Source organism: Urocampus carinirostris, chromosome 4 (assembly GCF_059441175.1).
Source record: "Urocampus carinirostris isolate Australia breed hairy pipefish chromosome 4, RoL_Ucar_1.0, whole genome shotgun sequence".
Classification (NCBI taxonomy): Eukaryota; Metazoa; Chordata; class Actinopteri; order Syngnathiformes; family Syngnathidae; genus Urocampus; species Urocampus carinirostris.
The window spans coordinates 40,842,220-40,870,018 of NC_142352.1; the positions used below are offsets into that span (position 1 = coordinate 40,842,220).

At 40.0% G+C, this 27,799-nt stretch overlaps 1 protein-coding gene across 1 annotated transcript in view; it reads left to right on the plus strand.

Annotated features, from left to right (window-relative positions):
• Positions 1–5,778: 5,778 nt before the first annotated feature.
• LOC148367577 (calretinin-like) overlaps positions 5,779–27,799 on the plus strand; it is a 36,507-nt gene continuing 14,486 nt past the window's right edge. The window contains exons 1-4 of the mRNA XM_088334581.1: positions 5,779–6,040; positions 24,068–24,144; positions 27,133–27,222; positions 27,329–27,409. Coding sequence (XP_088190707.1) covers positions 5,950–6,040; positions 24,068–24,144; positions 27,133–27,222; positions 27,329–27,409 — 339 coding nt within the window. The 5' untranslated portion in view covers positions 5,779–5,949. The remainder of the gene's footprint in view (positions 6,041–24,067; positions 24,145–27,132; positions 27,223–27,328; positions 27,410–27,799) is intronic.

Below are 27,799 nucleotides of genomic sequence, written 5' to 3' on the forward strand. Positions count from 1 at the left end.
ATCGGGCCTTCCTGGCCTGTGGGACTCTGGAAGCAGCTGGCAGGTATCGGCTGGCCAAGCGGAATGCGGCTTTGGCGGTTGCCGAGGCAAAAACTCGGGCATGGGAGGAGTTTGGCGAGGCCATGGAAGCCGACTTCCGAACGGCTTCGAGGAAATTCTGGTCCACCATCCGACGTCTTAGGGGGAGGAAGCGGTGTGCCATCGACACTGTGTATAGTGCCGATGGGGCGCTGCTGACCTCGACCCGGGACGTTGTGAATCGGTGGGCGGAGTACTTCGAAGACCTCCTCAATTCCACCGGCACGTCTTCCTCTGGGGAAGCTGAGCCTGAGGACTCTGGGTTGGGCTCTCGTATCACTGGGGTTGAAGTCACCGAGGTTGTCAAAAAACTCCTCGGTGGCAGGGCCCCGGGGGTCGATGAGATCCGCCCAGACTTCATTAAGGCTCTGGATGTTGTGGGCGTGTCATGGTTGACGCGCCTCTGCAACATCGCGTGGACATCGGGGACAGTGCCTCTGGACTGGCAGACTGGGGTGGTGGTTCCCGTCTTTAAGAAGGGGGACCGGAGAGTGTGTTCCAACTACAGGGGAATCACACTTCTCAGCCTCCCTGGTAAGGTCTATTCAGGGGTACTGGAGAGGAGGGTCCGCCAGGAAGTCGAATCTCGGATTCAGGAGGAACAGTGTGGTTTTCGTCCTGGCCGTGGAACACTGGACCAGCTCTATACACTCTTCAGGGTCTTTGAGGGTACATGGGAATTTGCCTGTCCGGTCTACATGTGTTTTGTGGACTTGGAGAAGGCATTCGACCGTGTTCCTCGGGAGGCCCTGTGGGGGGTGCTTCGGGAGTATGGGGTACCGCACAGTCTTATCCGGGCTGTGCGGTCCCTGTATGCCCGGTGCCAGAGTCTGGTCCGCATTGCCGGCAATAAGTCGGATTCGTTCCCGGTGAGGGTTGGGCTCCGCCAGGGCTGCCCTTTGTCACCGATTCTGTTCATAACTTTTATGGACAGAATTTCTAGGCGCAGCCTTGGCGGGGATGGAGTCCGGTTTGGGGGCCTCAGCATTGCGTCACTGCTTTTTGCAGATGACGTGGTGCTGTTGGCTTCCTCAGCCCGTGATCTTCAGCTCTCGCTGGAGCGATTCGCAACCGAGTGTGAAGCGGCCGGGATGGGGATCAGCACCTCCAAGTCCGAGGCCATGGTTCTCAGTCGGAAAAGGGTGGTATGCTCCCTCCGTGTCGGGGAGGAGGTCTTGCCCCAAGTGGAGGAGTTCAAGTATCTTGGGGTCTTGTTCACGAGTGAGGGTAGGATGGAACGGGAGATCGACAGACGGGTCGGTGCAGCGTCTGCCGTCATTCGGACCCTGTACCGGTCTGTCGTGGTGAAGAGGGAGCTGAGCCGAAAGGCAAAGCTCTCGATCTACCAGTCCATCTACGTTCCTACCCTCACCTATGGTCATGAACTTTGGGTCATGACCGAAAGAACTCGATCCCGGATACAAGCGGCCGAAATGAGTTTCCTCCGCAGGGTGGCTGGGTTCTCCCTTAGAGATAGGGTGAGAAGCTCAGTCATCCGGGAGGGACTCGGAGTAGAGCCACTGCTCCTCCGCGTTGAGAGGAGCCAGTTGAGGTGGCTCGGGCATCTAATAAGGATGCCTCCTGGACGCCTCCCTCGGGAGGTGTTCCGGGCATGTCCCACCGGCAGGAGGCCCCGGGGGCGGCCCAGGACACGTTGGAGAGACTATGTCTCTCGGCTGGCTTGGGAACGCCTCGGGGTCCCGTCGGATGAGCTGGAGGAAGTGGCTGGGGATAGGGACGTCTGGGCTTCCCTTTTAACGCTGCTGCCCCCGCGACCCGACCTCGGATAAGCGGAAGACAATGGATGGATGGATGGATGGATGGACTTATTTTCCTTAACTATCTTACACTACAACCCCCCTTTCATAAATTTAGTAATGATTAAAACATGTACGAAATTAGAACCTTTTGTACCATGAAAATTAAAAAGAGATTGATTGAGCATCATGATGAACTTTGGTCCGTATGACCGGGGCACTTGGGGACACTATGGAGACAGGAAGAATCAAGAGTTTTACTATTACTACATTTTATTCTAGAGTCTGCTGTGCCCTCTTCCTTCCAGTTTAATCTTCGTTAATGAGGTTTTGTTTTTATTTTCTGGTTTGTTCCTTGACCATTTGTTTGTTACCATGTCATGGTCTTGCGATGGACCCAAATGCAGGAAGCAGGGACTATGGCGCGGTGCTCAAAAACGATGATATTTAATCACAAAATAATCAACAAAGTAACAAATGAATGGTCAATGAACAACTGAACTATCCACACCAGAAAACAAAAACAAACCTCAGAAACAAAGGTAATACTGGAAAGAAGAGGGTGCACCAGACCCTAACAATTTAATTGTTGTAGTAATTCATATCTACTATAGTAACTCATGGGCAGATTATTAGTATATAAAAGTAAAAACTAAATAATGTGTTACCATGTATTATTGTGGATGAATGTAACAGTTACTTCACTGATTACTGAAATAAAACAATGGCAGTTTTGTTTTTAGATAATAATACATCTGGGCAATTTCCTGCGGCACACTATACAAGGTCTCACACACTTATTGAAAAATCCAGATCTATTTGATTAGGGAAAAAAGATCCTCTTTCTTTTCTCGTTAGAGCAGTGAAATAGTCACAGCAGTAGGGTTGGGTAGATTAATCCAAGTATCGCTATTATCAATGCTAAGGAAGTACGTGGATTGAAACAAAACTATTGTCCTGGGATTGTTACTTCACTCCTCTACCAATTTCTTCAATGCGCCACTTCTCTATGTAAAAAACGCAGCCCTTCTTTCTCTTACCCAGGCCACTCTCTATGTGTATGCCCAAGTGTGTGACTGACAGGCAACCTGCTGTTGCATCCTGCCTGCCAGGCATAAGAAGGGGGTAAATCTCTGTGATAACTCCTTTTAGAAGCTAAAGATGACAGAGACAAATAGGAAGCGTAGCGCAGTTTGGACTTTTTTCCCCCAACTACAGAAAAGTACAATGCCAGGTGTCTTTTGTGTGGCAAAGTGATTTGCTACTTTGGCATCACCAAAAATTGACATAAACACCTGGAAAGAGATCAACCTGCAGAGAGCTATGAGCTGCAACCAAAAATATTAATTTTCCTGAACAAAAAGAAGTCATTAGACAGAGAAAGGCAAGCCGTCTTGTGGGCCACCACGCTGAAGTACAAATCAGAAGACTATTTAACAATTATGTGCCAATGCCAACAGTGCAGTACTGATCAATGTTACCATTGGAGCGTGGTTTCACTCTCTGCATTCACTCTCCAACGTTGGTCAATATGTTCCTGGAGAGGATCCTTACTGAATCCCTGTACCAACATTAAGATACTGCATTAAGGCGACATAACGTTACCAATCTTCGTTTTGCTGATGATATTACTGGAGTGGCAGGAGAAGGACAAGAACCCACCTGGACAAAGCATCAACACAGTATGGGATGTCAGCACCGAAAAAAACAAACATCACCATCAACCACAAAGACCTTGAACCTGTCACACAGTTAAATACCTTGGAGATGTCAAATCCAAAGAGGGGTCGGAACCAGAAATCTTGGCCAGGATGGCTCAAACAATACAGTAGCTGCACTTGTCATACTCTAACTCATCTGGATGGACAAAACAACAGCAATAACATCAAAGATCAAACCTCTGCAAGCACTGGTCACTTCCATCTTCTTGACATAGACTCTGACAGCTAAGCTAAAGAGAAAAAATACACGCCATGGAGATGTAGGGCTACAAGAAATTTCTAGGCCATGGATCCTAAAAAGAACTGTTCTTAACTGTGCGCTGACGAAAACTGCAATGGTGTGGTCCTGTCATCAGGACTGGCCAAGATCATTCTCCTGGGCACAGTACAATGAGGCGGGAGGACAGGAAAGGAGAGAAAAAGAATTTGGCTGACCAAATCAAAGAATGGACTGGTGCCAACTTTGCCACAACCCAAACTCAAGCCAGAAACTGTCAGCATGGGAGAAAGCTGTCAAAAGTCACGTCCTGATGTCCCAGGCGGTTAAGGGATCAGGTAATCTTGATATCAAAAATATGAACCAGCTCAAGGAGGGAAGGGTTAAGTTGTTCAATAATTATGAGATATCCAAACAAAAAGTATTGTTATCTGATCAGTATCGATCAATACTACCCTGAGATCCTGTTGTGATCTGTGCATTTCACACCTAGGCCTTCAGCTCCTGTCTGAATTAGTGATGTGTCGTTCGCGAACAAACCGGCTCTATGAGCAGGCTCTTGGAAGTGAACGACAGAAGCTCCATCAATCAAGAGCCTGTTCCCTTTTTTCTATTGTGATTGGTCAGTATGTATGTTATTTGTGGGGGGCTTCTGTGTTTTTATCTATAATACTGTTGAGTATAAAAATGTAAAGTTATTTGTATTTTATCTTTGTTGGTACATTTGTAAATGTTACAAATTCATCTATAATACAAGGATTTAAGAGCCATTTGAGATACGAATGAGCCAGCCCTTATTAGTGAGCCGAGCCATAATAAAAGCCAGTTCTTTAAAGCAAGACAGAATTCTCATCCCTAGTCTGAATCCAACCCTCCATGACTTTTTTATAGCTCTAAAACATTCTCTCCAGCCACAGCTGCAACACTTAAAAATGCATTTTAAAAAAACGCATAACATTGCATTATTATTTAGGAATATTTAGGAATGTAGGCACACTTTACTCACCAAAATGTAATCTTGGACACGTGATAATATAAATCTGAGTTTTTCTAAATTATGACAAAAAAGCTCCACATAGCTCCTTTGTTTTGGGATCCAGCGTTTTCATCATGTCCCAGAATAGAATGTTTTCTGTTGCACCTGCTCGCATAGCTGTAGCTCCACAAAAGTTTCCCAAAACATTTTGGAGAAAACAGTCGCTTGTAAATGTCAAGAAATTCAAGTCAAATTTACAAATCCGGTGTTGCTCCATATACCATGTCAACCTGTAACAAATAACAAGCACTCTCAGTGCAATATTGCTGTAAGCCTGGGGCACCGCTTATAGTTTGTGGGCTGAAAGTGGTGGACAAAATCAATTGCGAAAGTTTTGCAAGTTTCACAGTTGTTTTACCTTTCTTGACGATGTTAAGCTTTTCTCAAAAAGTCCGCCTTGAAAACGGCTTCGACAGTAAATCATACTTTGTAAAACTGGTATCTGACCCTCCAACTTGGAATTTAGTTTGTGAAACTGGTAACTGACTCTCCAACTTGGAATTTGATTGGCTAAACAGCTACATCGGACACTGATGTTACGCTGCAGGGCTTTCTAAACTGTTTGTATAGGCCTCTGTATAGATTTCTGAGCCTGGCAACATGTAATGCCTGAAATGTGTTTGGTTAAATTCTAAAAATTGAAAGCACACATCTGGAAGCAGCACAACCAGACCTGACAGACAACTTAAAATGATTAAATAAGTACTGGTGGACAAAATACAACAATTAAGATCTTTTTTATGCCAGCAGAGCAGGCCTTTTAGGCCTTGACGACCCACCACTGCTTGGATCGGTTGAAACCAACACTTCCAGTATCGCCCATCCTTAAACAGCAGCAGCATCTTATGCATCATTGCATGGTAACTCATGAGCAATACCCATGAGAATCCCGTCTCCCCCCACACGCTTCATGTCCTCCGAAAGCCCCACCTACAACTGAAATGCTCCCTGGTTCCTGTAGCTGCCTTCACGGTCGGGGCGCATCCTAGTGGCGCAAAGAAGAATCGTGCACACGGCGGGCGGGTTTAAAAGCAGCGAGCGAGGAGTAGCAAAGCAAAAGCCAGGATCTACGTAGGCAAAAGTTGATCTTTCAACCGGCGCACAAGTGCATCCAAGGAAAGAAGTTGAAAAAAAGACGAAATGGCAGCGCAGACTCACCAACCTCACCTGCACCTGGCCGAACTCACCGCGGCTCAGTTCATCGACATCTGGAAACATTTTGATGCTGACGGTGAGTGATTTCTTATCTTTTCTCTCTGACCTTAAAAGTCCATCAAATTTCATGCGGATAGATTGCGTGACTTAGTCTTTCATTTTGATGCACTTTTGCACATATCCTTAGATACTGGTTTGCATTTAGTGTAAATTATTACAACTTCAGTCTCTATGTACTATATCGTAAATATTTTAGTGTATTTATTCTGACAGTCTCATCCTTTTTTTCTTGAAAATCTTAATTAAATGTTTACCCTGGAGTGCTGTGTCCAACTGTGTTGCGTATATTTTTCACATGGTTGATATAATTGACAAAAATAGAGTTCTATTCTATCTATTCTAAACGAATCAGTTTATTTTGAATGCAACTTCAGTGAACCTTCTGTATATGTTTTATTATTTTAAAAGCTTGATTTTTAAAGACGTTTTAATCAAATACTTTGTTTTATTTAGCTTTCCCAACACTGTTTTGAAGTATTTAAATATTATTGTATTTTATGTTCTGGTTGAAAAATATGTCTATAGGAGCAAGGGGTGGGGAATAGCTTGTGGAATATTTATTAACTAAGAAACAGAGTACGTGAAGAAAGGAATGGGGGGGGGGAGAGAGAGAGGGAGGGAGATAGAGAGATAGAGATAGAAAGAGAGAGAAGGAGAGAGGGAGAGACAGAGAGAAAATGAGAGAGATAGAGAGGGGGGGGGGGGGCTACTGTAGTGTACATTCATGAAAGATTGAAAGGACATAAATTAAAGAAGGGAAATGAGATTATCATGCAGAGGTAAAACAATGCAATGCTAATTTTGAGTCATTCTCTAAACAAAAATGTGTTTTTAATAATAAAAAAGTCAACATCTTCAATAATAAACCAACCACTAATGAAACGGCATGTTTTTATTATAATTATATTGGATAATCGGTGAAAAACTATATTTTAATGAACCACCAGGTCAGACTAAGGATGGAAAATCAGTCTTTTTTCTTTTATCCACCCCTTTTCTGCAACATCCTCCCCCTCCAATTCACCATGACCCGTATTGTTGAAGCAAGTCGAATGATAAAGATCCAGCTTTGCATTCAGTGGCTTGCATGTATGGATGTTCTATAAAGATGGGTAATGCTGGAGAGACTGCAGGACAGGACCTTCTAAATCTTCCCTAATCTCCTTACATACTTCATCCATCTGATGAGTCTTTTGCAAATTTGTTGATATACTTTACCTCTCCCAATCTGCCTTTAGATCAAGTACGTTGTTCAAGACCTGATGGGCGGGCAATGATTTTTACAAAGTCAATGTTTATTGTATGTGCACATAAAGCCGAAAGAGCTTACAGTCTGAAGCCAGAATTAGTCCAAAGAGATTTCCTTTCAATAGGTCACTTATACTAATTTAAAATCACACAATGATTGACAATGAATTAATAGGAAGTTAGGAACCGTTTTGTAAATAAATTCTTCAAATGTTAGTAAGACAAAAATATACTTTTCTTTCTCTTGTTTTTCTTTTTTTTGCAAGAGAGAAAACAGTGTTGGACAAATAAAAAAAAAAAACCTCAAAGGTCGACTGACAATAAAATCAATGCTCAGTTGTGGCTTGTGTTAGGACTAACTTGCTTGAAAATATTTTAAGATTTAAGAAGTCCGTCTTCCAATTGTATTTATTTAATTTGTTCTTTTTATTTGGAATGAGTGAGGAGTGAATGTACATTTTCAAAGAGCTTAAAAAATGTCCACCTCTACATTATTCAGAGAGGCCGGCATCTAAACAGGGAGTGTGTTTTTGTGTACAATAATCCTTGGCTTTATCACGGTTAACTTATCGCAGTTTCGCAACATCACAGATTTTCATCATGCATTGTGTACTACAGTCTAATTAGCTACCCAGAGGAAGATGCTTTCTATTGCCAACAAAGTTGGACTTTTCGACCCGCTAAAATTGCTTTGGCGCTCCCTAGTGGCTCCCTGGCACTTTTTAAAAAATGTTTGATAATGGAAAACATAAATGGTTTCTGTAGGACAGCACTGGAAGGTAAATGCAGTTGTCCTAACGTCAACATGATGGTGGCAAAGTATCATGTAAAGTAGATCGTGTCCTCAATACTTAGATTATTATTAAAATTTGACAGTACAGAATTTGTTTAAAAAAGAAGGTTATGAAGTATAGTACTTTTATTTGTTAAACAAATACTTGAGTCTGTATATTTGGTTTGATATTGAGTAATAAACAAACAAACAAATACATGAATAAATAGATGGATAAATAAATACATGAGTAAAAAAAAAATAAGAAAAATAAAACAAGATAAAATAGAATACAAATATACAAAAATAAAGGTTTTTACTTTGCGGGTTTTGACTATCGCTGGACATATTTGGAACGGAACCCCCTGCGGAAAACAAGGAATTACTATATATTAATGAAAAATGGGATATTTGATATCACTTTTTTTTGAGACCGAAACGGATAACCAAATCTCATCGACACTTATACCACATACAGATATCATTAGTCCATAACCTTCCCTTTCTTTTTATAAAACATTTAGATACATTTATTTAAATCCCCCAAAACATTTTAATGATATTGGATTTTTGTAATGGTAATTTACCATTTCATTATTTTCAGGTTCCTGATTTTTATGTAACCACTAGAAAGCAGCTAATACTGGTTTTGGCATGTATCGACATTGATACCAATACCAGGTATCATACGGTGCTGTTGTTTGATTAAAAGTACAATGTTGTTTTTTGTTTATTTGAGCCATTTACAAAACAACCAAATTAAGTAGTAAGGGAGCAAGTTCAATATCTCATCTCATCTCATCTCATTAGCTACACCGCTTATCCTCAGTGGGGTCGCGGGGCTGCTGGAGCCCATCCCAGCAATCATCGGGCAGTGGGCAAGGGACACCCTGAACTGGTTGCCAGCCAATCGCAGGGCACACAGAGACAGACAACTCACTCACTCATTTACACCTAGGGACAATTTGGACAGGCCAATTCACCTAAAATGCATGTTTTTGTAATGTGGGAGGAAACCGGAGTGCCCGGAGAAAACCCACGCAAGCACGGGGAGAACATACCAACTCTGCACAGGAAGCCTGGAGCTGGATTTGAACCCACGCAGGAGGTTCCCAAGACATGAACTGTGCCGCACACGCCCTAACCACTGCACCGCCGTGCTGCCCAAGTTCGATATCAAAATATTTGTTTAAAACATTTAGTTTGCTTTGTCTTGCAGACAGTAGCTCAGGAGGTAGAGCGCTCGTCTTGGGATCAAGGAAACCCAGTTCGAATCCCGGCTTGTCCGTGTTACATGCCGAAGTGTCCTTGGGTAAGACACTGAACCCCTAAGACCCCCAATAAGCAGGTTAGCGCCTTACATGGCTGCACGGCCGCTATTGGGAAATGTGAAGCACATTGTAAAGCGCTTTGGGAAGTCATTGACTTGAAAAGCGCTATAGAAATGCAGATCATTTAATTTCATTTTCATTCAAAAAACATATTTTTTTATAATTACATCCATATTGAACCCTATAAAAGCAATTTGCATGATCAGAATCTTATTTCTGAACAATAAGTACTCATTAAAGGGCGATATTTATATAGGTTCAGGACCCCTGACTTAGAGAATTGTGCTATGCCCCCAACAATGCCAAGACTAAACTTACACTCTTGGTATAGTCCTTAAAGGGACACTGTGTAATATTTGACTACTAGATGTTGTTGTATTGTGTCGTGCAACCGAATCCCAGTGCTACAAAGCACAATGAGGAAAGAGACTTAAAATAACCAAACTGCCCCTTTTTATTCTTATATTTTGCCCAGTCTTTCACAACAATTTTGGGGTACTCGAGGTAGCAAAATAACAGACGATTGTGTTGGTTCTGCGTGATTATTGTTATGTCATAGTTTATGGATTTTTGCTTATTATTAAAATCAATATTGTTTTTTTTTTTGAATGAATGAAGTTGAGACACTAAATAATGTCCCTTTATGCTTCTGCGTTTGGAAAGCACCTTGAAATGACAAAACATACAAATGGATTAAGGCATTGTGGGAACAACATGCAGCCGCTTCACTTTACATGAATACACTTGCTCATTGGGTGTCAGATACAATTGGTGAAAGCTTCTTCATTTGGTGGGAAGAGCCACAAATCAAACACCTTTGACTGCCTGAGTTGGGCCTGCTGAAGATCAATGCAAACTCGATTACCCATAAATCAACGAGCGGGTTTTAAACTCGCGCCTCGGCTTGACAGATTAATTAGGAGAGCTGTTTGTTTTCTATAAATGATCAAAACATGCGTGTGGTATAGTAGTGTATAACAAGCATGTCTAAAGTCTGGCACAGGCTCCAGTTACGGCCCGTGATCGAAGTTTAACTGGTCAGTGACCTCTGTCATAAAATATTAATATATGGCCCAACGGTAATGTTGACCGCAGCATGGAATACATTTTTACCCAAAAAAGAAATTTCACCAGATGTTGGTAGTAGCCCTTTGGCCAACTTGCCCGTGGCTTTCTGTGAGACTTTTAGTCCACCCTATTTCTGACATGGCGACTGTAAATGAAAAAGCGAAAGTTGACTGTGAGGGCCGCCGCTTCCAGGACATGTGGAAATTGGAGTAGTGAGTCTTCTTCCATCGCCAAGCACTGCAAACCTTTCACGGAGGGTGAATTTAATAAAGACTGTTCAAAGAATGCTAGGCTTAATAGTCGTCCCTCACACTTTTTCAGCTTAGTGGCTGGCCATGTATTTCAAACCTAGGTCTTCAGCTCCAGTCTAAATAAGTTTTGTGTTGTTCTTGGAAGTGAAATTTCCTTTTTTATTTCTGAGGACTTGGGTATAGGACAGGTGATTCGGGCTAACCACGACTCGTGCGCCCGCTTTTTCGGGTCCCGGTGCCACCAATCTGCTCGGGTAGCCATCACCAGGGGCTGTGCGAGTAGGGGAGGGGGTCAAACAAAGGGCCCCACACCATCTGGACTTGTGACACGTAAAGCCTCTCTTTTGGAACAAATATAAATTAAACAAGACTGTATAAACAAAGACAAATAACAACAATGATGGTGCATAATAGTAAAAAAATCAGCGAAAGAGAAACTTGGACCAAACCTAATTTTCACCAACTCGAAATTTTCACCAACCACATCTTTATCAAACACTGGTGTCAGGATACACGGCCTTTAAAAGGGGCGGAACTTGGTACTCAGCTCAACTTAACTTTAACACAGGAACCACGGTAGAGAAAAAAAAGCAAGCAGAGGAGAGGTGGGCTGAAGTAGTTGAAATTTAATATTTATTCTCCACACTTTTACAGTATTGGAAAATATTAAAAGTGTTTTTGTCATGTTTATCCTCCCCCAGAAACCAAATTAAAATAAAAATAAATTGCCCTCCCCCATTTTTTTCAATGTGTTACCATTTTTGTGAAAGCGCCCGAGAGCCATTTGGCAGCACTAAAAGCGCACCTGAGCCACAGGTTGCTGACCCCTGGGTTGAATGCTTTAATATGAAAGCACACATCTGGAGGCAGCACAACCAGGGAGAGGCAATTAAAAATAGCCTACAGAGAATTTGGAATTATTTACAAAGTATGAATAAACAAAATTTAATTAACATCACATGATTCAGATATATTTTTAGGTCAGCAGACAAGGCATTGCAGGCCCTGACTGCCCACCACTGGTATAATTGCATCTGAAGCTATTTCTTCGTTTGAAGGAAAAATTTAAAAACTCAATTTTGAGATTTTGGGTTGTTATCTCAATTTGAAGGGTTTTCACCATCACGGCCATGCAAGGACGCCATGAAACTGGACTGCCGACACATTTTTGCATGTGCGGCTCTCGTCGCAACCAAGGGGGCTTGAGTCTGCACTCAAGTGTGCTGTACGCCAAATTGTATTGTAACTCATTCTCCGTACTTGAGAAGAGACTGCATTGGACGAGAGATGCTAAGCCCTATGTTCCCCGCATCCATTTTACGCTCCACTCTGGCAGTTTCTCACTCGCACACTACCACTTTTTATTTTAGTACACTTCGTGGACAGTTGGACACTTAAAAGTTCAGTTTGTATCATGAGCAGAGGTTTTGAGTAAGAAATTATATTTTCGCTTCTTTTTTTCCCACACGAAGGGATCGCCACAATTTATAACTTTGTTTCCATTAATATCATATCAAAGGGTTTGGCAATATATATATATATATATATATATATATATATATATATATATATATATATATATATATATATATATATATATATATATATATATATATATATATATATATATATATATATATATATATATACATATACTGTATCTATATTCGTTGGAACAATTAAAGAACGTTTGTGTCATGTTTTTTACCCTTTAAAAAAAAAAACATATAATTTTCCAATTTCAACCATTTTTGAAAAAAGCACCACAAAGCCACTAAGGAGCGCCAAAAGGCCGCATAAAGCTCCAGAGCCGCATGTTTCTGAACTCTGCATTACCATGACTGCAAGCCCCAGGATCAAAATGAATGAAGCACAGGAGACTCTGAACTGAATGAAGAAAGAGAAAGGAATTGTGAGAGGGAGTTCAGCCAATAGCATATCAGCATCTGCATGATGCTATGATGTAAACCAATAGCAGACCAGCATCATATGATGTTGACTAATAGTGGACAGGCATCTTAGAAAGGTAAATCGCAAGGTATGAATTTTGTACACTTTTGGACACACAAAATAATTTGTTGTTGATTTCATTTAGCGGAGAAAATGCAGTAACAAGTAGCTGCAAAAACATGTTTTTCAACATTACAGCATATAGTAGGAATAGTATGAAATGGAGATGCCGTATCCAGGGGTTAAGTCAAGTCAAGACACCCTTTATCACAAGGAGTCTCAAAGGGCTAGACAGACCACAGATTGTTGCAAACTACAGACTATTATTACACCATCCCCTGATCTAAAACCTACATGAGGGCAATGAAAAACTCAAAAACCTCAACATGAGGAAAGTGAAGAAACCTTGAGAAGGGACCTCCAGGATGACCAGGCTGCAATTGATGTTGTGATAACAATTAATACACAGATTTCAGGTTCTGAAGAGACAGTGTATAATTTTCAGAGCTGTATTGTTATGAAAAAAAGATAAAGATTACGAAAGTATGATTTGGATCAAAATAAAAAATATAGATAGTATATTAACTGTCATCTAAACATGCAACTTTGAAATTACTCATAATTTTAGATATTTGTCTTTATTTTACAAAATATGAGACTCACTTAGAGAGAGCTGCCATTGCGGTCGGTTGAAAAAAACCTTGCAAGAGGCTTGCCAACCTTTTTTTAAGAAAATTATGCAATTTGGTCTCTTTGACTCTCCTTTGTTTCAAATATTCCTTGTGCTTTGTAGCACTCATTTTTGGTTTCCACATTAAGTGAATCATGCAAAATCACATTCCTTTTCTCTGTGTTTGTGAGTGGGAAAAATAGAGCGCAAATCCAAACTGAATCCTAGCCAAGGATTAAGGGCCTGCATGTTTTCTAAACCATACAAAAAAAAACATTTTAATCAGTGGAAAAAAGGCATTGTCCTTCACTTGAGCGCACCTCCCATATCTATTCGCCTACTGCGAGGTAACACAGCTGATCTTCCAGTCTCACTCCAGCTGATCCAGTTGCAAATTTGTGTGCTAATTAGGCCCTCAGGGGTCACAAGGTATAAAAACTTCCAAGGTACTGTGATTTCCCCCACCCCACCCCCTCCATTTAACCCTTGTTTTGATTTGCCAGTCAATTCCCATGCAAAGCTTATGCAGTACATCTAACAGCTTCTGCATTTCTTCATAAAATGACAGGAGAAAGATAAGGCACGAAATATAACATTAAATACATTAATGAGTATATTCGCTCATTGTTAAAGTTCTTTCTCATTTAACTTCACAGTATTTGGGTCAAATTGGCTGAATTTTCACATTATACGATGAATATCATTTATACAGTTAGTATGTAACATATTACTGTGCTGAGCGTCTTCAGATACAGAGTAAGGCACGCAGTTCCCTTGCCTCATGGCAGAGGGCGATAATGAGACCGAGGATTCTGATTCGGTGGACACGTCAGCCCAAATAATAGAACTAGTGATAGTATTAGCAAGCTAACAGCGAGTCAAGCCGTCCAGTCATTTTTTTTTCTGGTTACATGGACTTTTTTTTTCATAATGAATAGTTAACTATCAGCTGATTCGTTCATTCTATTTGGGCACTATGTAACGTATAACTGTGCTAAATGGCTGCAAATGAGTCACGCTATTCTCTTTCCTCATGGTACAGGGAGTCTCAGGAACCAGGAACGGAGACGGGAACCCAATTGCGTTAGTTTCTTAGTTTTATTTGAAAAGAGACGTAAGCTGGCACCCACGATCCAGTGATCGTTGATTGTGGGGAGCAGGTCGCTCAGGACGCGGAGGTGGCACTTCTCTGGCGAGCGATAGTGGTGTCGAAGAGGGAAAAGCAGGTCGGGTTGTCGGGGCCCAGGAGCAGAGACTTGATCAAACGGAAACATGTCAAAGCTGGGAAACGTACGGGAGTCAAAAAACAAGGAGTCAGGTTTGGAAGGCGGGAGCTGAAGGTTCGCAACGATCGGACGCCGGTAACAGGGAGTCAGGGGGTTTAAAAAGTGGCAAGGAGCCGATCAGTGACCAAGGCTGTTTGCACCACCGGGGCAGCCGCAGGTGCCCCGAATCAGTATTTATGACAGGGAAATAGTGAGATCAAATATTCTGATTTGGCACACACCTCTATCACAAAAAACAGAATTGGTGATAGTATTATCAAGCTAACAGCAAGCCATTCAGTATTTTTTCATCTCGTTGCATGGACTTTTTTTATAATGGAGGATGACCTATCTATTGATGCTTTTTTCAAAAGGAGCATTGCATAGACTTCTTCTATGAGTTAAGACAATAAATAACATGCTATGCTACAGTTAAAAAAGTTTCTTCCTCTGCCAATTAAATCAAAAATGAGATGTACGTTCATTCATTTGTAAATCTGACTGCTTTACCAGACACGAATCTCACCACACGTCACTGCATTTTCTTCATGTCTGATAGAATAATGTGATGTTGTCCACTTGGCAGAAACATTCTAGAACCAAGGTCGACTACCTTTTTTAAGATGAGAGCTATTTTTTGTTACTAACTAGCGCAAGGGTACCCAGTTTGATATGCATTTCTAAAATAACTTATCATATTACCATATATGTTGTTACTCTGTTATGACCAGGTTAAATATTGAAAGTAGGGTTAATTTACTCAGTCAATCGCTAAAAACTAATTTTACTAGAAAATCATAAGGACCCAGCACTGGTGAGCTAATTTCTGAACAGGTCTGTGGGCACTTAAGCTGTCCTTAGTTGGCACCCTTGATCTGGTAAGACCACCGTCCAAACTTTCCATGCAGATGCAATTAGTTTTCTCGGATCAGACTTGAAATTCACAGTTTTTTATTTCAACAGACACATTGAACAAATAGCAAAACACCAATGGATTACCTGCAAAAGCATTTTTTTTTTCATTTCTGTGCCAATGAACATATCAGTGCTGTCAGAATGACAAGTCCTTGTGTCATTGCGTACAGACAGAACAGTCAAATTCATTAGTCAGATTCTCAATGTAACAGTTACTCTGGTGGAATGCCCTAATGCTAAAGATGGTTTACATACATTCGGATGACAATTGTAAAATTTCACCTTTGAGTGTGGGAGAATGATTGCAATAGACTGGACAAGACTCAGTTTTCACTTACAGTTTTCACAACGTATCGACAGACCATGTCATACAATATGGAAACCGAGAGACCGCACACAATATAAAAATAAAAACAGAAGCACAATTATGAATGTGTACATAAGACATTTGACACAACTAAACTTGGAGTGCTGTTGCGATTCCGCCTGTTCACAAGAGAAAATGGGCCCTCTACCACCCGTATGACATTTCTTTGCAGTCCTATGTGGAGAAATAAATAAAATCGTACAATATAAAATATCATTGTATAAAACATACATACATACATGCATGCATGCATTCATGCATACATACATACATACCTAAAGCATATTGTATGTCCAACATTGTAAAAAAAACGATACAATATCATAGTAACTGTTAGATATGTCACGTTTCGAAGGTGATGGACCCATGAGGGGGAAGCAGAAACTGGTGCTCAAAACGAGGACAGATTTCATTAACAAAACCAGGAGCTAAGTGCTAAACAAACAAGTGGCACGAAACGACTAACAAAATGCCCAAACAAAAAAACAGTAACAAAACCCAAACATGACATGGTTACAGATGGCTAATGAAAGTGTCATGGAAATGGCAATGACCTGACAGTCAGAGAGCTGTACCAACAATCAATATAAATGTTTGATAGAATTACAGACAGGTGTGTCGTGATTGGACTCAGGTGTGTGCAAACCCGTTTGGCACCCTCTGGGGAAAAGTAGATCACCAGGTCCTGACAATAATACATAACTGTTCTGTTGGCGAAACGGCTGTATGATAGAAAACACGGTTGATCTTCCAACATTTGGTTGAACTTTTCTACCAGCCTTCGTCACTGTAAGGCCAAGGTTGGGAACATGGTCTACAGGTCTTGCTCCAATCTGACCAAGAACTTATATATATCCTATATCCTCTGTCTCTTCTCCCTCGCCTTACAAATCCTCTGTGACGCAGCTTCACATCTTTTTCCTGGTTGTTGACCGCATCCAATCTTTTGTCCTCTTATTATCAAAGATTTCAAGGTCAGGGTCAGCTCTAGCTTACTGTATATACTTGCCAGTTGAATGTACATCAGATGCATTATTGAGAACCAGTTGGTCACTGTTTTTTCTGATAGTTACCTTCTAACTTTTAGAGAAGAAAGAGATATACCTGGTAGCAAAATACCAATTCAAAACTGATTCAGAAAATAAGTAATAAAATGATTTGAAATTAATGCACATGTTAATATATTATGATAACATGTTTGACCATTTTTGCATGTGAAGGCGAATGCAATGAAGAAATGACTAAATGTTACGGGTAGTGAGATGATTCAATAGTGACCCATGATCATCCATTGTGACCAACATAGCTTGGTGAGTTGGTTTAGGTGTAAAACTACATTCACTCAACTATTAAAATAAAGCAGTTAACGCATTCAATGCCAAACATGAGATCCCCTGCCCTCATTGTTTGTGAATAAATGCTGACCTGTTGACATAAAAAAGCACTAGATTTTATTGCACACTCTATTTTTACGCATCAAACATAATCCGTCCCAAAAATATTCAACATGAAAAAAAACAACATTTGCTTGTTTTAAACCGGACGTGGCTTTTACCAAGACAGAAATTTAATGTGATCGTCCGACACACAAAGACTAAAACACTAGTCTTGAGTAAAGATTATTTTTGTTGTTTGAATTTGAAGAATCCGCAGATTGTTTTTAAAAGTGGTAGACCTTTTTAAGGGGCATAAAGCGGTAGTCCAACGCATAAAGTGGTCGCGTTAGCAGGTATACATGTTTTTATAAAACCACTTGACGACACCATGACGGACGTTAGTAGCCGGTGGTAAACAGTGGATGAGGCCAGTAAACAGTAGCCAAAAAAACAGCTATACTATTCAGCACCATTGGCAATGACTAGTCAAACGAATATCGTGCAGCTGTCATATGAGGTGGCTCACCTTGTCAAAAAAGGACAAAAAGCGCTAGTTAGAGAAACATAGGATAGCATTAGCAATGCTAGCTAAGTCATACGTTCTCCGACTGAAGTATTCACAAATCCAAACAAAGCATCCAGTCTGCCTGACTTCAGTCTTCATGATCTGTACCAATATATTATAAATGGAGTATCCCCATATTCCAGTGCTGATCTAAAAGCTTATAAAAGTCTGGATGCTTACCAGTTCGTATCGTTGTTGTGCCAGATAATCTACTTCAGGCGTGAAATGTGCCCCCTTGTGCAAATGTTACTAAATTTTCTTTATCTATAATTTTGGGGGGGAATGTAATGGAAAACTAAAGTACGGGGCATTTTCACTTTTGAAGATGTTATAATTATTTATTTGGGCGAAATGACATTTTGTCTTCTGAACGGTCGTCTCTCATTTTATCCTTAGGTAATTTGAGAGTTCGTAATAAAGTTTGTGTTAGAGCACACAACAGTTTTTAATACATGTGCTATTCGTAACATTTCTGTTTTGAATTCCTGGTTTATCACAATAAAAGCAACTCATTTTCGTAATAAGAAATAGCAACGGTAAAGGCCCGGTCACACAACCATTGGCGTCTGTATCGCGGGTAAAATTTTGCGATTTTTTTTTTGCCCGTGGTTGCCCGCAGTGGAAAATGTGCAAAATTGGCCGGCGACTGTTCCGCGTCCTTCCGGCGACCGTTACGCGTCCTTATCGCGGGTAACCGCGGCTGCAGCGCTGTGCCGCCCGCGGTTACCCGTGGTCTAAATCTTTGAGCAGCGCAAAACTTTTTTGTGCGGCCAACTGCGTGTGAATTTCTTACCGCGTGTAAAGCACGGCTGTATCGCGTCTGTATCGCGATCTCAAAGCGTCCAACAGCGTCTGCTTCACGGCAGAAATTTCTGGCTGTGATTCAGCCGCGATACGCCCGTGAAAGGCTGTGTGACCGGGCCTTAAGACACTAACATATATATAATGTGTCTGGTAGGTTACCAATGAAAGATGAATGATAAAGCACATTACTGAAAAACAAAGCTAAAAATTTGGAGTTAATGTTCTTTTACTGCTCCGGTATTACTTCCTTCGCATCGAGATGACCAATGGTTTCCATCCTACCTATTATAAGTGCCTTTGATAGTGATGAGAACTTAAGATTTTTTTTTCATTCAGTATGTGACTCTTTCAGTGCTTCAAAATACTGTCTGCTGATGTATCTATTAAGCCTGGTGTGTTTTTTTTGTGGTAGCTTTTTAGCATTGTTTTTGTTGACTACGGTAATCATACAGTGTGTGTATGCATTCCAACCCTTGTTTTATATCACCAGAATAAGTTCTGTGTGCTATGACTGCTAGTTTTACTTGATTATAAAGAAAACAAAATTGCTGTCAGATCACAAAGTAGAACATCTTGACATGGTAGGACGTTTTGGCACAACACCTGAGATTAGAAAGCATCAACCTGGCCCCAGACCCTAACTGAGTTTGACATCCCTTAATTAAAGTGGATTCAATTTAAAGATTGACCATACTTGAAAAGTAAAATACTTCTTTTCGTTTGAAATTGGAAAGATGATTTGAACAAAATCTCAATACAAAAATGTGCCCACCACTGGAATGACTTATTCTTAATATTTGTGTGTCTGCAATGTTCCAGCAGTGATTCGTTAAAAGCACAGATGGTGACTCGGGCGACAAAAATGTGTGCAGCTGAGGCAGGAGAGCTTTAACGTAAACAGGGAGGTGAAGAGGCCAACCGTTGTGAAAGATTGAGATCAGATTAAAAGATGAAGAGGCTGGCACGTGGTAGGCGTGGTCACGTCTTCATGTTATTGCCGCTGCTTTATAATCAACCCCCTGCTCATTTTTCTCTTTGGTTTCTCGCGGGCAAACCACAGCAGTGAATGATGTATGATCCTCAGTCATGTGATTCATTCTCATAATAAAGTAGAAAGCGGGACAGAATGCTCCAATAAGCATCTGTCGGACTGGCCACTTTCCCTCTCTTAGCCAAGAAAACACTCATTACACACTCCAACTGCTCCCAAGAGCTGGGATTCATTTCTTACGCTACAACAAATTTTGCCGCTGAAAATGCCACTTTTCCATGACTTATTGGATTGCTTATGCATTTTAGAAGTGACTGTGGCAGACTTCACATTCAGTTTCATCCTATAAAATACAATGCAATGCCCGTGAAAAACAAGAGATTACTGTATTTAGGCAGTTCTGGGCTGTGAGGGTCTGCGAGGCCTTCTTTGTGGGACTCAAAAAAATCAAAATCATGTGATGTTAATTATATTTTGTCCATCAATACTTGTTAATTAATAGTTGATGCATTTTTGGGTGCTGTGCCTAAACGATAAATACAGTACTTCCAAATTGTCTGTCAGCTTCCTTACATTACTTGTCCCCTGCTTGCATTGCTTCCCAGAAGCGTGCTTTCCTATCGAAGCATTTAACCAATCACATTTCAGGATTAATTGTTGCTAGGCTCAGGACTCTGCCCAGACTCCTTCAATGATTTATGTGCAGGCATTATGCAGCATAGCATAGCATATCAGTGATATTGCTGTAGGTTTCGCGGATCAAATTTTGTATTGGTTCAAATGAGCCTGCATTTAGGCAGAGAGAAACGTCACCCCCTTTCACAAAGATAGGTGGCGGTAAACCAAATACAGTAGTACCTCTACTTAGATTGATTTATTTTGAGAGTAGCTTCATAACCTAAAAACTTCATAAGTAGAGACGCATTTTGAATGTAAATGCAGTAATCCGCTCCAAGCCCAAAATTACAGTATGATATTTTCTAATAAATTATAAAAGAGCAACAAAACAAGAAACAAATTCATGTGAAAAATTAGATTACAGCACAATAATCATAAAACAAGAGGAACATAATGTTAAAATAAAAGACTTATAGAGAAAATAATCATGATATTCATTTACCTTTTTGCCTTGTGCTTCTTAAAAAAAAACGATCCAATGACGTGTGCTTTTGCCGGCTTTTGCCAGTCAGTTGGAAATGTGGGAGGCAGACGTAGCTAAAGCCTGACTTGTCAACGCCTTATCCTTATGATTTCTATCACAAATTCCGAGATTTCATGGAATTTTTTATAAAATCTCTGAAATTTGAGCTTATTGGATGGTCGGTGTGTCCTCTTCCCCGCTATCTTACCGGAACCCTTCCTCCTTGTCGTCTCTAAACTCTGAACTGTGATGTTGACATAAAGAGCATGCTGGGAGTACACATGCCACTAAGTTGCCAAGCAAATTTTAAGCGATAGCCAGCTTGATTACGTTGGTTAAACTCTTGGAGCAGCTAATAGCAGGGCATACTATACTGTATTATTGACTTCGTATCCTTAAACGCCTTTGTAACCCGAGGCAATATTTTTAAGTTCAGGTACTTTGTAACCACAAAGACATTCGTAAGACGAGGTACCACTATACAGTGTAATGTGTTGATTTAATAGCATTTTAGTTAACCCGCAATGGATGAAGAAGGAAAAGGAATGGATTTGGTCGCAGAACCATTTTAAAGATGGACTTTTCGAAAAAGCCGGCAATCGTTAAGAAATCGCAACTGGGAAAATGTTTTGTTCGCCAATTTCAGCCCAAGAACTATGAGTGGTACATCAAATAAAGGGAACTTTGTGGAGCTTCTTTCCTTCATTGCTCTGAGACACCGATTTACAATATCCCATGTCCACTTATAAAGTTTTTAATGATGCACGGGAAAAATACAAAACAATGTGATCACTGCTACTGCTTAAGTGATGGGGAAGAGATCAGAAGGGAAGTTATTAATAAAAGACTGTTGGTCTATGTTATGGTGGAGGAGACGAAAGACAGGAGTAACAGAGCGCAGCTCGTACTGGCGTTACGTTACATCACGGACACAGGTGTCATAGAGGGGTGCTTTCGTCACATTTGAAAATAGCATCAGTGAGAAGGGAGGCGGTGACATTGCAGGTCTTATCATTTCATTTTTGGTGGAAAATGTTTGGGTAAAGTTGTGGCGTTTGCAGACGACACAGAACTGGAGTTAAGGCCCAAGGGTAAAATCACAGCACGCTACTGCTTTTATGTATAATGCAAAAAAATGGATCCTTAAAAATCACTGTGTAATATTCAACCACTGAATATCGCTGTATTGTGTAGTGTAGTGTTTCTCAACTGGGTTGCGGACCTGCTTTGGGTGGGTCGTGGGCCTTTGGCCTGCCAAAATACTGCTAAGAAGAAGAAAAAATGGAGGTCCAATTGCACAATTGATGACGATATTGCCCTGCAGGATCTCTTCTTCTTGTTTAGTCAATCAGCGCCGTGTTTAGGAGGGACCACATCTTATTTTATTGTGATTTTATTTGTTTTATTTATTTTTTCTGTCCATATTAATGCGTCCCAAAAAAGCAAGTGTTGAGGGTAACAAAACATGTGAAACAGTAACAACAGCGATGAAGTCAAAGAAGAAAATTTTTGCGAAATATGAAAATATTGTACGAGTCTCTGCAATTGAAGCAATGCTTGGAGAAACAGTAAATGGTTTAAACATTTTGTTTTTTTCTGTTAATTTTCATTGATCTTTATTATTTACACATTTAAGTAATTATTGTTATGTAGGTACCAGTACACGTTTTATTTATATTTTGGGTACAAACTACTTTTAGTATGTGGCTATTTTAAAAGCAGATTTGGGGGGTCGCTCATATCTGATGTACGCCTCTATGCAAGTACATACAGTACATGAACATTTTTTTTTTTTTTTTTTTGAATAAAATAAGGTGAATGGATTACACTCTCTGTCCGCTCACCAAACAAATAGAAATGCAAACCTACTCATTTAATTTTTGAAATGAGTTGATTCAAAAAATGTGGAAAATGACACTAAAATTGATAACTCAGGACTACTGCATATTTTATAATTTATGTGCCAATTGTACTTATTCCTGTGTTATATTGAAATGATGGCAACAATAACACAACGGCAAGGATGCTGAAAAAATAATAAATACATAAAAATATCCAATGTCCACAAATAGAAGAAGTGTAATGTAAAGTGTGGTTAAGAATAAAGTCACAGAAGAAAGTCACAGAAAAATCCATCCATTAATCCATTATCTGCTTACCCTAAGTAGGGTCGCGGGGGTGCTGGAGCCCATCTCAGCTATCTTCGGGCAGTGGGCAGGGGACACCCTGAACTCGTTTCCAGCCAGTCGCAGGGCACACAGAGACAGACAACTCACTCGCTCATTCACACCTAGGGACAATTTGGATTGGCCAATTAACCTGACATGCATGTTTTTGGAATGTGGGAGGAAACTGGAGGACATGCAAACTCCACACAAGAAGGTTCGATCTCATGACCTCAGAACTGTGCCGCACACGCGCTAACCACTGCGCTGCCGTTCTGCCCTGCACAGAAAAATATTTTTCAATTATATTATCTATTGTCGGTTATACCAATGATGTTTTGTCAATCTTGACTTTACTTTTTGTTGAAATAGCTGATCAACTTTGTGAAATGCTTACGATTTAGTGCTATTATTTATAACGGGACATGAATATTGATGTTTCCTTTGACAAATCAACATAAAATATGCATTTTTTAACATACCGTATGTTGTCCGCTCTCATAGACAGCCATATCCTTAATTAGTTTGTGGGCGTTTGCTTGAAATGGATGCCTCTACACAGAAAGCCTGAGGTCTAAAAAAGAAATGTTTGCTTCGACTATAATGTACCAGCAGGAGGACCTTTCGGGAGCAAACAAGAAACAATTAGTTTTGCGTCCAACTATACTGTATTATTAGAACAAAAACTAATAATGAAAGGGTCATTAGCACATTAAGTGTGTCTGGTAAAATACTTCTGTTAGTAAACTAGAATATCCATCCATCTTCTCTAAATCTAATCTAAATTATTTTAAAAAGTCCCTATTTGTGTGTGATCATATGTGATGTACAATTGAGGAGATTTTTGTGAAAATTTACACAGATGTATTTTACGCCTCTGCAAGTGTCTTTATCTGGGTTTTGTGTACAGGCATCCCCAATAAATACCAACAAAACCCATAAACATCTGCTTTTTTGTTCAAGCGGCCCTTTAGCTGTATGCAGCCTCTAAAAATTACTTCCTAGTGGCTCCATGGTGCTTTTTTAATAAACCATGGCCCAAACAACCTCGCGCAATTAGAAAGCCCGGCAACACCAGGCCATTATGCTAATTTAGAAGAAATTAGAAGTATAAGCCATGGAAAGGTGTCATGAAACCTCAATTGTTCCCAATGTGTTGTGCAGGCAACGGCTATATCGAAGGGAAGGAACTGGAAAACTTCATTAGAGAGTTGGAGTTGGCGAGACGAGGAGCAGGCGTGGTGAGTACTTTGGGTGCAGCTCCCCAAAAAAGGGACTCAGCATCAAGCTTTCTACGAAAACGTGTCCCGGCCTTGAAGCATTTTTTTCCTTTCTCCTTTCCATCCGTTTTGTTTATTTTCATTTATGAACCATGTATTTGAGACTCTGTTAAGGGCCCTCTCAGGTTGGCATAGAAGCAAAGTGCTGAGAAAAAAAAGGTATTAGTACAGCAATGGATATTTAATTCGGACAGGGTTCGGTACATGGGGAGTCAGAAATCGGGGCAACAGTATCAAGATCACCAGAGGCAGCAGTCATGATCCAAGGGGCAGGTAAGAGGGCGATGATCTGGTAAACACACTACTGGAAGGGAGACAATGCAGACGTTCAGCAGGTGGTACTCTTGGTCTGAAAAGGAGGCAAGAAGTAGACAAGGGTTCAGTATACTGGAAGAAAAGACGGCTTGGAACGTGACAAGAGAGAAAACCAACTAGCACCTAGCTGAAGGAAGAGACAGTTTAAATAGTGAAGAGAGAGAGAGGTGAGATTGGAGAGTAATCAGGACAAATGACACCAAGTGTGGGGTGGAAATTAGAGCCTGGATGTGAGTGACCAATTAAGATGAGGATAAGTCAGAGAAAAAAGTAATCAAACCTGCAGGACTTTTTTGAATGGGATTCCTTTTTTCCTTTAGTTGGTCAACAAGCACCAATGTGAAAATAAATTAGAATTCACATTAATCATTTCACCAAAACAAACAAACAAAAAACACCTTGTGGAGGAACGGCTTTTCTTCCCCCGCGTTTTGGGTTTTTATATCCGGGTTATGAGACGAGAGGTCGGTCAAAATAAGAGCTAGAAAAGAGCAGTTCTTTTTAAGGTTATACTACAGAATATTCTGAGCCCAGATGATTTACAGGACAATGGCTGTAAAAATTCCCTTGAGTAAAGACTGAAGTGGTTTACCATCATTCTTATACAAAGAAGTATATATTTTTTCAAAGTTAAACATTTAATAGGTCCGACTTTTGAATGGAGCACTGTCCTATTCATGATAGCCTGTCACCCATGGGGGACATGTTGCTCAAGCTGCTCAACCTTTGCCTGAAGAAATCGAAATATATTTGGTAAAAAGGGGCAAAAACTTAACATTACTTACCTCTACTATCTCTTCCACACTGTTGAGCCTATTACAAGGAAATTATATTATCATGACTAAATATGTGCAGTGACATATTTTAATATTTCAACAACCTTTAATAAATAAACATGAATACAATAAACAGAACTAGTGTTAAACACTGGAATACAATTTGTGTAACAACAAGCCACAGTTTGGCAGACAATAGCTAGTAAGGACGGAACAAAAAACGGTTTAAACGTACATAAAATTGGATCGTTTTAAGTTTTTCCTCTTGGAAATTTATCGAGTTATAAATTACGGTAATCTATTTGGCTTTTATTGGAAATAGTTTTCCTTAAAGGTACATTTACAAACGCTACAAAAAAGTCACTTAATCGTGCGTCGAGGTGAATACAAGAATTGAACTCTCATCCCACAGAATCAAATGTCTTCTTTTCAATCAAACAATCTTTGTTTTCTTTCAAAAACTGTTTTGATTATTTAGTTCTTTTTTAGAGATTTAATATATTACTTTAAGGATACTTCACTTTTGGAGTAAATAACGTAGCGTTCTTTGTCTTCTAGAGGGAAGGCTTTTGGGGAGTGTTTTTGGTCAGAAATTCACATTTCTACCAAGTGTAAAAACATTTTTTTATTGTTTAAATGTCATCACCTTTTTATCCGAGTTATTTATAGCAATCCCTCAAAAATGGATTGAAAAATAGATGGAAGGATACCAGACTACTGAACAACCTTTCAATGGAAGTGCTCATGTGGTTTATTTACAATTAGTCATCCTAATTTTTGTGTATTTTAAGTCTGCTATTTCAGCAAAATAATAAGAAAGGATCTTAACTAAGGATGTTTATGTCACAATATTTCAGACCAATGTCCATAATTTGAGAGGTCATCGATAAGATACCAAATACGGTTAAGATTAGTACATAAAATCTACCTTACTGTGAAAAAAATACTGATTAAAAAAAGAATCCCTTAAAACCTGAACAAAATATTTTCTTTAATATTTCATTTATTGAATTGCAGTTTACTATTCATATGACCCTAAATTCCTGATCTTTAACTGGCCTCTAGAACTAGGGGGCCGATACTGTTATCCTTTAATCATTGTAAGTACCAATGCCGATGTCGCTGTATGGTGTCGTCGTGCAACCCAAAAGTTGGGCTAACACCTCAAGCAAGAAAATAAACTACGTAGACTGAAAGTGACCAAAATACACCAATAAAGGTTTCTTTTCTTTTTTTTGCCCAGCCTTTTATGGTTTATGTGTACCCATTGCAGCAAGATGGCGGACGTTCATGTCAGTTCCCTTTAAGCTCATGCTATGTATATTAAATGCTAAGTTCTTGACCTACGACAATTCATGATATTTCATGTGTTTTTGCTCATTATTTGTATTTGTATTTCTAATACTAGGAGGTGCGAAAAAATGCACACTGTCCCTTTAGAAAAAAAAAAAACAATATGGTACGTTCATTTTGTGGACTATAACTGTGCGTAGAAAGCCAGAATAGCAAAAGATGGTCCACACACTTTTTACAATAATTAATGGTCATATTTAGTTTGTCCTATACGATGTTTATATTAGTATGCATTGTTTTTTAAAAAACTTTAAGGGTTTAAAGTAGCCTTGAATACATTTTTTGAATTATTCTTAATTAACTCTTACTGTGATTTGTTTTGTGGTTCAGCCCTTTTAACCAGCACATCAAAATGAATAAGTGATTTCTATTTTTAATTATTAGATATGTGACTGAACATTAACTCGGGGGTAGATAATGGATGATGTTGCAAAATAATACCTCTTTGATGAATTCACTGTTTTGGCCATTTTGGGCCCTTGTATTAACCCGATTGCCTTTGCAGGATCCTTCACACGCTGCATTCAAGGAAAAGATGAGGGAGTTTATGGCCAGTTTCGACAAGAATTCTGATGGGAGGATTGAGATGACAGAGGTGAAGGCCGCCATCAAACATGACAGATTTCATTCAGACATGCTTGGCTTATGAACAGAACCTCTCAGGGATGCAGCAAAAAATATATTTTACTTTCTCTTTTCAGCTGGCTCAACTTTTGCCTACTGAAGAAAACTTCCTGCTGTGTTTCAGAGAGTTTGTTGGATCCAGCACTCAATTCATGGCTGTAAGTTTTAGCTTTCTGGACTAAAGAGGTTCAAATATGAAAAAGTACTGTAATTTCCTGACCAAAAGCCGCACCCAATGAATTTTTTAAAGCAAACTAATTTTTGTAACTGACTATAAGGTGCATGTTCCTATGTGAACAATTTAAATACCTCGGCCATTTGCTCTCTGTGCATTCACCCAGCTTCCAAGAATGGTTTCCAGTTCGGGCACCTACTATTTTAACCACTGAAATCTTTTTTTGACCTTTTATATTGCTCCAGTTTGTCCTGCTGCCCTTTCCAGCGTCTCACCATTGATTCATCAATGCTATGTTTATGTGCAGAAGCTCTGTTTCCTTCTTTATTGGCCAGCTTTTAAATTTAAAGCTGCTTCATATGCTTTTCTTTGC